This window comes from Acartia tonsa, chromosome 3 (genome assembly GCF_053477335.1).
Source record: "Acartia tonsa isolate MP-2025a chromosome 3, ASM5347733v1, whole genome shotgun sequence".
NCBI classification, from domain to species: Eukaryota; Metazoa; Arthropoda; class Copepoda; order Calanoida; family Acartiidae; genus Acartia; species Acartia tonsa.
In genome coordinates, this window is record NC_137262.1 from 45,533,862 (window position 1) to 45,544,220 (window position 10,359).

A 10,359-nucleotide genomic window follows, 5' to 3' on the forward strand; every position below is an offset into this window, starting at 1 on the left:
ATATAAAGACCTTAAATATAGAATACCTGCACTAAAAATTAAACTATTTGTACTATATAGAAATATTACAAAATAAAGAAAGCAACTAACGACGTTTAAATAACGATGATTGGATTATATCACTCACGATAATCTAATTTAAAAAAAAAACAGATACTCTATAACTTGAGTATATACGTTTTTCCCTTACTACGTCAGGATTAGTCCAGTAAAATGACAAAAATTTTCTTGTTGTTCCCGTGTGCACACACGTATTACTGTAAAGACTAGTGCAAACATGCACACAAATTCAGTTATGTGTACATTACTATTGCTTTCTTTGGGTCAAGTAAAATCATAATTATTTCTATATAATTTCTGTTTTACTGTTCCAGAATTTTTACCCACCCCAAAAAATTAAAAAGTTTGGACGACCTTGCCTATATGATAAAAAGATTACCCCCCCTGCCCAAAAAAAAAAATATAAAAATTTGAATTTTGAATTTTTACCCCATCCACAAATGAAAAAGCTTGGACGCCCTTGCTTTAAAAGACAATACTTGTCCTTGTTTTTTATATCTATTTCTTTTTCCTTATTAAGATCAAAATTTTAGTCTAGATTATATAATTTCTTTCTTAATTATATAATTTTGGTTTTTGAGAAAAATCTAAGTCTAAAGAAAACTGTTCCTTTCATATTTTTCTTTGTTGATCAAATACTGGACTTTAGTATATTTAAATGGAGAGAATATTTATAAGTCCTAATAGAGCAAAAAATACAGGGAAATTATAATTTGTCTCTAGTTGAAATATACATGGGTTTTAATGGCTACATATTATAAGATAAAATACATTTTGGTGGGCACTTTCATGTTTTTTTTTGTTGAATCTTAATTTAGTCAATTAAAGCAACAAACCCCACCTCCTTAATTTTTTCTTGTTTACTTTCTACGGAAAGCTCTAACTTTCCGGGCTTTTCTTAATCTTTCTTAACCTAGCCTTATACATAAATGAGAAATGCTATTTGCTTGAAATGGAGAATTCAATGGAGGGGGGAGGGGAGGTATAAGGGGGTCCACTGACAAAATAAAGGATAATGCCGAGTTTTTATATTAAATTTCACTCAGGGGGAATTATGAGCACAAAAAAGTTACTTCATGGCCGCTCAAATTGGGGACAGGGAATCATATTTTGAAGAAAGAATTTAATTAGAAAAGAAAATAGACATTAATAGTTAATTTTGTCAGATTTAGAAAAAAAGTAAATGAAATACATTTTGTGGCTTACTTTTTGGCCTGTAAAAATCCTCTTTAATAATAATGAATTAAAAGAAAAACAACGCGATGTTATTTAGTTTTTATTACTTTCCTTCATCATAAAGACATTTCTTTATTATACCCAAAAGAACACGGATGGGGGGATAAATTGCTACCCTCCTTTCCATAGAACTCAATAGGGGGAGGTATTATTTTTTACCTAATTAGTTCTTAAAATAATAAACTTATACAAATAGCATAAAAGATCTTTTTATCGTTCGGAATGGATTTGGATAAGGCAACTGATAAAAAATGATCTTACTCCAGATTCTGAGCGTGGAATTTTTGTTTTCGGTAACTCATGGAGAAGTAGATTAGTTTTAGCGCCATTTTCCTCTCCCCCTACAGTTCCAAATTAAACTATAATAAAAGGTGACTAATAAGAGACTTACCCGATAGTTGTCTGTGGTTCTTTTTGGCGCTAAATTCTGAACAATTTTTAGGCCTTTTCCAGTGACTTCCAGGGTAACTTTTATAGGCTCTTGCTCACGTTCCCTAAAAATAATAAAGAATATTTAAAACAGGCCATAAAACAGTTTAGTAGCGATTTAAAGATAATCAATATAAAGTGCTTAACATGTATCATCGTTTGAGAAATCTACACGAAAAATTGAGACTTCTGTCTCTATTTGTAGCTGAGAAAATTTTGTAACATGACTCGAACGAACAAGAAAAGTATTCTAGAAACTGAACAAACACAAGTACTTTGAAATTGTTTAGATTTTTTGTATATCTTTATAATATTTTACCTAAAAATATAAAAAATATCTATGCAATTTTATTTTAAAGAATTTGATATTTTACTTTTTGCAGCCTTGATATTGAAATTGATAATTTCTATTTAAAATATCTTTTGCAAAAATCTTTTATAATTCATAAATTGAATGAAAAACTTTTCTTTAAAATTTGTATTTAATTGAATTGGGGGATTTGGGGACACATTTTCAATGATTTTAATTAACTTAGATTTGTAATGTTGCAGTGTAATTTAATAATATTTAATAATATGTTTGAAGTAATGTGATAACGGTAATATGTCAGCCATAGCTACTTTGCAAAAGGCTGTAGTAATTAAAAATAAATTTTCAAATTTATATTTTTTATTGTCAATATAATGTTGAACAATAACATAATGCAAATATCGATAAAAATATTACAGAAAAAAAACAATTATTAAGTAGTCGTTCATAAGCCGTCAGTTAAAGTCACTTTTGGTTCATTTGACAAAATATCACTTCAGATTCGAATAACTGAATAACATTCCTCGCTCCCAGGAGTATTGAATACCCTTGAAAATATTGAATAGTGATTTATCAATATTTTTTAAAAATCAACAAGATTGATAAAATTCAATATTAACAGCTTTTATATTTATACAGTGCAGTGTACACGCTGATCTTGCTTACAACCAAATTTTCCTTTTGTCATTTTACCTTAAATTTGTTTTTTCATTCGCTCTGCAACAATCGTTTTTTAATGTTAAAGCTACATTATAACTGAAGGTTGTCTGTCCGCGCGTCTGGTCTAGTATTAGTCTGAGTAATGAACAGCCAACTTTGCAAGGTCAGACTCTAAGTCATTCACATAAAACACATGTAAAGTACACTACACTCTTATGTGCATAGTCATCCTTGTTATTTCATGTAATGAGTTCTAGAATTTTAGATCTCCAATTGTAATATATGCGTCTGGGGACCAGTGCAGAATATTAATAGCTGAAAGGTAATTTAAAAGGGACATGTTAGAAATATAATATACCTTTATTATACAAGGCTGACAACATACATTGCATTGGAATTGTTCATCTAAAGAAAAACTAGTCTACCCCAAATTTACGTCTACCTTTTGAAAGTCTAGATTTTAAAAAATACGACTGCATATTATTGTACAATGACATGTAGTAAAAAAAATAAAGAAGTATTATATTTGACTGGCAAACAATTAACCATTAATTTTGAGTAAAATAGTTTTCTTTTAGTTGTTCCATTCCTTAAGGTAAGCAAAAAAGTTTTCTTTATCATTAACTGTCCTATCCCTTTAACATTTAAGTGTGTACAAATACATAAATAGCACTATAAGGTGTTTTACCGTTTTATTATACGACAATTTGCCAGATTAACGCCAGGGTTTAAAAATAAAATTTGTTTGTTTTTCTCTTTAAATATTGTATTTAAACAAGACTTAGATAATGAAGTTTACAATTTCCGCAGTCATAATAATTAACTATATTGCGACAAAAAGAAAACTGTAGCGAAGATATTTTTAAATTTTCTTTTAAAAATTGTCTTAAAAAATAAGTTTTAGAATTGAGCTTTGCTTACGACTTAATTTTAAATCTGGTGATCATGACCAAACATCACATTGTACTGCTTTTGGGTGTGCTATCAAAAGCCACCAGATGTGGCCAAAACAATTTTAGTTGTTAATGAGGAAGTCGACATTGGATTCAAAATTACATACAAAGTTTTATGACCTAGTTATCTTATTCTTGGCTTTAAAACTTTGGGTACTTTTATCAAAGTTTGTAAAACTTCATTTACTAAGTATCACTATTCTAGAAATGACATTAGAAGTCTGGAAACGATCGAACGCCCTGCCTTGATTACATACAAACAAACACAAACATTTGAGGCATTTAAATTTGAACACAGTAAAAGTGTCGGACTGATTATGACGTAACAAAAAAAAATTTGCCAATGAGAGGCCTTTATTGACCAATGAAAAAATTTATAGTGGCCTCTCATTGGCTAATTTTTTTTGTTACGTCGTAATTAGTCCGACACTTTTACTGTGTTCCATTTAAATTTTAGTAGCGAATCTCTAAGTTTGTGAGTTGTACCGTCTTTATACTATGCAACAAAAAATAATCTTCTACCCAATTTTCATTTGTATAATTTTGCCCTTGGCAGTTTGATAGGACGTAGTCGTCCTTGGTTTTTTTTTTGTAAGTTTTTACTAATTGCTTTTAAAGCCAAAAGAAACTAATTCTTTTATTGATCTAATTAAAAGATAAGAATAAGGAAATAGAATGTTTTTAAAGCTTTAAATTTCTAAAAATTAATTATTTGGTAAAAAAAAAAATTAAACAATTTTCCTCATATTGTGTGTTATTAAAAACAAGAACGATAACATTCCTAGAAGCCAGATTACAGGAATATAAAACAAGCAAAATAACTCATTTACTAAGTATATTTGCGATAACTTTTATTTAATAGATTCTTCCAATTTTTAACATTTACAAAACAGCCTGCTATATTGCTTCAAGATCCATGTCAGATCTATATAGGAAATAAATGTCTATAAATGAGCTCAAGTTTTCCAAGGAATAAATGTTCAAAACTCATAGTGCTCCAATAATCCTCGTTAAATTCTCATTGACCAAAGCGATAAAACCTTTATTCTATTTGTTTATGGAATGAATAAAGTTTTTCAATCCATGTTGATATTTGAATTACATTGACGTATTTAATCTTGATTTAATAAACAAAAAATATACGTTCATAATATAGAAAATCAAAGAAAACTCTGTTTTAAAAGAATTCGATTGTGGCGACACTTCCGTAGTGTTCAAATATTAAAACTAAAATTTTAATCATATTAACCCTTTGGTGATGGTAATGTAAATAAAAAATATATTTGAAGAAATCTTTTTAAAATCATTTAAAATATTAAATATTTACTTCTTTCTTTTAGATAGTAATGGCGAGGGAGGAAAATTTAAATAGATAAATAGATATGTACTTATAGAAAACTAGCCAATAGTGAGATAGTTATATCGAGCCAACTCTAGTTCCTTTAAATTTAAGACATTAAAAAAATCGATATACTGTTAAACACTTAAGACATATAATAGAGGAACTAGTTTTAAAGAAGCTTCGCTGCTAAAATTTTTAACTGCCGAAAAAAGTTTTAAAATGGTTTTCTAATGAAGGCAATTGCATACCTCATTTTAAAATGGCTTAATCATCCAAATTTTTTAGGGGAATTTTTGAGGGTCTTTAAAAGGTAATTATATGAGTTACTGGCACTTTTAGGTAATAAACTGAGCTACAAATGACTAAAAGTTGCTTTTAAATAAAAGAAAAGAATTTGAAAATACAGTGCTTTATTTTATTCTAAAATTATTAGAGAGTTTAGTGACTTAAATTAAAAAAATAACGGCAAAATGCATCTATAAGCTATGAGCGTTGGTAGGTCTTTCTGACTGTCAACTAATTATCTAAAAAGCTTTTAGAATGGGTAAAAATGAGAAAGGCAAGTAAAGTGAAAGGATTGGAAGAGGAAGAATAGGGATGAGATCATATACAATAAATTGATATAAATCTATAATGGTAATAAATAAAATTATTGGTCAAAAGGTTTGGATACTTATAGTTTTGAACCAAGCAATCAAAATTCAAAGTATTTTATAGCCAACGAATAAGGTACCGTGGTTATAAAACTTTGGGTACCATTTCAATTTACAGTTGAATGCCCGCTCCCTCCCTAAGAAAAAGGGAAAGGTGTTTACATTGAACCCAGAGTTTTTAATGGGCAGAAAACATAGAGGCAAAAAAATAATTACCTTTGATCACTTCTAATTATAATTCCTTAAATTTCCATTCTTTTTTGATTACTCAATGTGAAATGATTGAGCAAAAGTTGGCAAATAATTGTAAAAAAGTGCATAAGATATTATAGTGCAGTAGTTGATATTACTATTGTGTACTTGAGAGGAAATTACACTTCATTTCTATATCTATGTCATTGTTTTAAACTAAAATATTCTGTTTTATATTAGTAAATTATGAAGCAAATAATATAAAGTATTAATGATTTTTTTGTATGGAGCATATGATATCTAAGCTTTTTAATGAAGTTTCACATGTCCATTAAAATTTTTTGACCGATATCAAATACAAAGAATCTAAAAAAATCTGCTAAATAAAACATAAGTTCACTTAACTACCCACTCAGCTATGATGAGGATAATTCATAACTATTTCACATTTTTAGCAGATCTTTTTTTGGTCCAATTTCAAATAATTTTACAATTTTTCAGCAGTAAAAAATATTAGCTCTTTGTGATATATGCATTTTGGACAAGAAGCACAGATACTTTAATAATACTAGCGACGGCGCCTCAAGGGGCACTTGAGGTGGTGGGGGGTTGAATTCGACAACCACATTTGTTACTTTTGTAAAAAAAAAGTAACCCCCCCCCAAAAAAAAACTTGCTATAAACCTTCCCAGTACACACAAGAAGCTACATTGTCAAGGAGAACCATATCGGTGCAGAGTTTAAGGAGAACCTTCAGAACAAATAGATTAAGATCCTGTTACTTTTATATAAGGATAAGATAGTTTATGCAAGAATTTTTCTTATTTTGCTTTTTTCTGTTATATGTAAGTAATACAAGAATTGTAATAATTAATATTGAGATAAAATGAGTTGATATACTGATGAATAAATAACATGCTATAATGCTTATAGTAAAAAATGGGGTATAATCCTCTTCGTGGCAAGGCTCCTTAAGGGGCGATTCGTCGTACTTTCAAAATGGCTTTTGATAGGTTATTTTAGGTTAGGTTAGGTTATATTGGGTTAGGTGATTGCCCCGCAGGGTTAGAGCCCCCCGCATTGCTAGAAATAGGAGAAAAGCTACTGTGAAAATACGAAGAATAGCCCCTTAAGGTTGGGCGTTGCCACGAAAGGGACAATACACAAAAAATGTACCAATATTTAGATGTAACTAAAGAAATAAAAAGAGGGTAGACAGTTTTTTCTTCCAATGCTATATATCTGTTCATAAAGTTTCTCTGTCACCGTTTGGCAGCCCAAAAATGTTGAGAATAAATATCAGGAATTTCAGGGTAAGACAATGGAATATAATCCCCATCTCAACATGCATAGAATGCAATATTGAATTTCTAAGGGAGTGGGGGGAGTTTGTAAATTCATCGTCCATTGACCTTTCCCTCCCTGAAAATAAATACTTAAGTTTTCTTTTTCTTTGCCAATTTTTGGGTTGTAAAAATAATCTTGACCTTCAGAAGACTTTATGTACACAAAAAAAGGGAAAATTTGAAATTCAGAAATAGGGATAGTTATTCTGATAATTATTTAGTGTTAGCAGACATCTAGAAATATAAGATAATAGACTACAACATCTCAATTTATGGTAAACAAAATATCCCTTCTGTAGATTTAATTTATTGTTTAAAATGTTTGGACACTAAAAATTTAGAATTGACAAATAAAATTTTTATAAAAGTACCCAAAGTTATAAGCCAACATATAAGATACCGTTACTATAAAATTTTTGGGTACAAGTATAATTTACATCTTAATGTCCTCCTTCTCCATAAGGTTAAATTGCATTATTTTTAAAAGTTATTATAATACAAAGTTGAAAAAAGACTTTCTGTTGATACTAATATTCAACTGACAGAAAATATTTTTCTGGGATAACATTCCCTGTCTTTGCTTTTACAGATAAGCTTACATGGGTGATTAGGTTAAGGTTAGATTAAAATGGGCATGGCGTACCCATTGTTTTATTTCTTTTTCTGAGCTTAAATAAATATTTTTCTTTGAGGCTGAAAGGAATTTTTTTCAAAATGTTGAATGTGTCTTGTTGTATTTTAAAAAAATTAGGGCCGGCCCATCCGAACGTCTGGGACAGTTTGCTCTTTTAGTTAGTTTAGTTATGTTAGAATTGTCCTATCGATTTCAAACTTTGCATGCTGATTCCTGTAACAGTTAGGTACAATTTAGGAAGCGTAGCAACTCTTTAGTAATTACCAGAAAGTCCCTACGGCCATTTAAAACATGTTGCTTTTTAACCTTATTAACAACAACTTTTTAAGTGATATGATTTGTATTATCCAATTCATCTAATTTTGGAATAGTTTTAGAGACTTTAACTAAGACATGGAGAGATATCGTTTTTTAAAAGGGTTTATGAAATAAAACACTGTGACTGATAAATAGTAGAACAGGATAAAACAAAGATTACAATAAAGGCATGTTAAGATAAAGTTATATATTAAATGAATAAAGAAAAATCAATTCTCATTGTAAGAATAGGAATTATATTGGGGTTAAGATTGATTTATCTTTCATTGAACTACAACTATAAAAGAATCTACCTGGATGTGAGCTGTTTAACCACAGGAGAGATATACTCCTCTCCCCTCAGACCACGTGACTCTTTGGCGCCAAGAAACCAAACATAAAAAGACGACTTTTTCACATCCAGCCCTTTGGACCCCATTTTGTAGATTTTTTAGTTTTCTTTTTGTATTATCACTAATTGATTATAACTAAGGTTTTGTTTATTGTAATTTCACTATGCCATCTTGGTTTATTTAAATCACATATTGAACTTCTTGGGGTAATCTGAAATAAAAATAAATTATTAGGTTTTTTTAAATTTATAAATCTAATACAATTAAGTTTTTATATAATGGCTTATAGCAAAATTATAGAATCCTCCAAATTACTAAAGTTTACAGCAATAAGAACGGAGCAATAAAATATTATGAAAGATTTTAAGGAATATCCAATCTTTACTATTTTGGAAGGAACGAATTGATTGAAGAAAAACTAAAATTTTCTAGAATAAAACATCTTTAGTAATTTCATAAATCATATTAAATTAATAAAATTGAACTAACTATTTTTCATAGTTTATTTTTAAAAATACACAAACACACAAACAAAAAAATAGATCTCTAAAAATTATTTTGCAACATATTTTTTTATTAACAGTGCAAGATTAGCTAAGAAAGTTTACTGTAGTAATGTGTTTAAAATCTAAAATCTTCTAAAAAAAGAAATTGATATATAAATTAATCCATCAGATGATCTTGATATTAAATCTAAGAAACTTTTATAATTCAAAATTGGGTCAAAATTGGGTGTGGGGGAAGATTGTTTTATTCTCCGTAGTGCTATCTCTGTATCCCTGAATGCTAAAAAATCACATTGGTTTCTCTTTTAACCACAAATATCTCCGCTAGACAAAAAGATTTGGAACTTTATGAGATTATCAATGGTGTTCATTCATTTCCGTATATTATCAAGCAGTCTTGCATATTCGCAAAATTGTATAACCATATGAGGTAAAGCAGTAAGGTTTTTTTTTATCTGTAGCTAAATAAACCAATTGATATCCCCATTTTCGGGTGGTTTAAGGCTATTATATTTTTGGATTTAAGTTTTCGGATGGGTTTAGGCCATTTCTTTGATATTCATTCGCCCTTTGAAAAGAGAGCCCCTAGACGTAAAAGGGTTGTTTAATGATATGAAGGAAGCAAAGAGAACGTGGGCAAATCAAGCTATTGTAATAATATGTTGTTAAGATGTGATAACAATATGATATGCGGAGGTGGAGGCACACCATTATTAACTGCTTTTTACCTACATCACACACACTAATTTAATACTTTTCTTTTGTGTCAAACAAGTTCGTTAGATTTTTAACCTTTTAGCCCCTTTGTGCTGTTCTTTTATCAATATAAGACAGTAGACATAGTATATCTGTATATTAAAGTCCTGACGATAATATGCAGCACTAACTCATTTTTATCTTAAGCCATAAAGTCAACATTAATAATGTCATTTAAAAATATTATTATGAACCCTAATTCTTTAATATGATATCCCCCCATATGAAAATTTGTAAATGTTTAGAAAAATACTTGTTGTATATTGATTTTGTTTGTGACGTCCTCTCCCTTCCTGTTTCTTTTGTATTATTGAGAAGCTCTTAAAGGGTTACTTTCCTAGATATTATAATAATAGAATAAAAACTATAGCTCATTTTCTGATATATTAATTGTTTTTTAAATTCTAAATATTACACTGTCCCTTTAAATTCCTTGTGTAAATTCTTAATTTCCACTTTCTCTTTTAATTCCTGGCAAAAACATCTATTTTGTCTGCAGGTAACCTACTCCCCCTTCCCCTTTATTATTAAATCTTGTTTCCAGCTCTTTGCTTTACATAAACTAATGTATAAGAATGAGTGTGAAAAATAAAAAAAAACAGCCAAAAACCTACTCTATGATGACTAAAACT

At 29.1% G+C, this 10,359-nt stretch overlaps 1 protein-coding gene across 2 annotated transcripts in view; it reads right to left on the bottom strand.

Annotated features, from left to right (window-relative positions):
- The window catches only part of LOC145314337 (uncharacterized), a 95,283-nt gene extending 86,611 nt beyond the window's left edge, over positions 1–8,672 (bottom strand). For both annotated transcript variants that reach the window (XM_080154210.1, XM_080154209.1), the window contains exons 1-2: positions 8,427–8,672; positions 1,688–1,790 (exon numbers count right to left, since the gene is read on the bottom strand). In XM_080154210.1, the coding sequence (XP_080010336.1) occupies positions 1,688–1,790; positions 8,427–8,551 (228 nt within the window). In that variant the 5' untranslated portion in view covers positions 8,552–8,672. The remainder of the gene's footprint in view (positions 1–1,687; positions 1,791–8,426) is intronic.
- Positions 8,673–10,359: the final 1,687 nt, after the last annotated feature.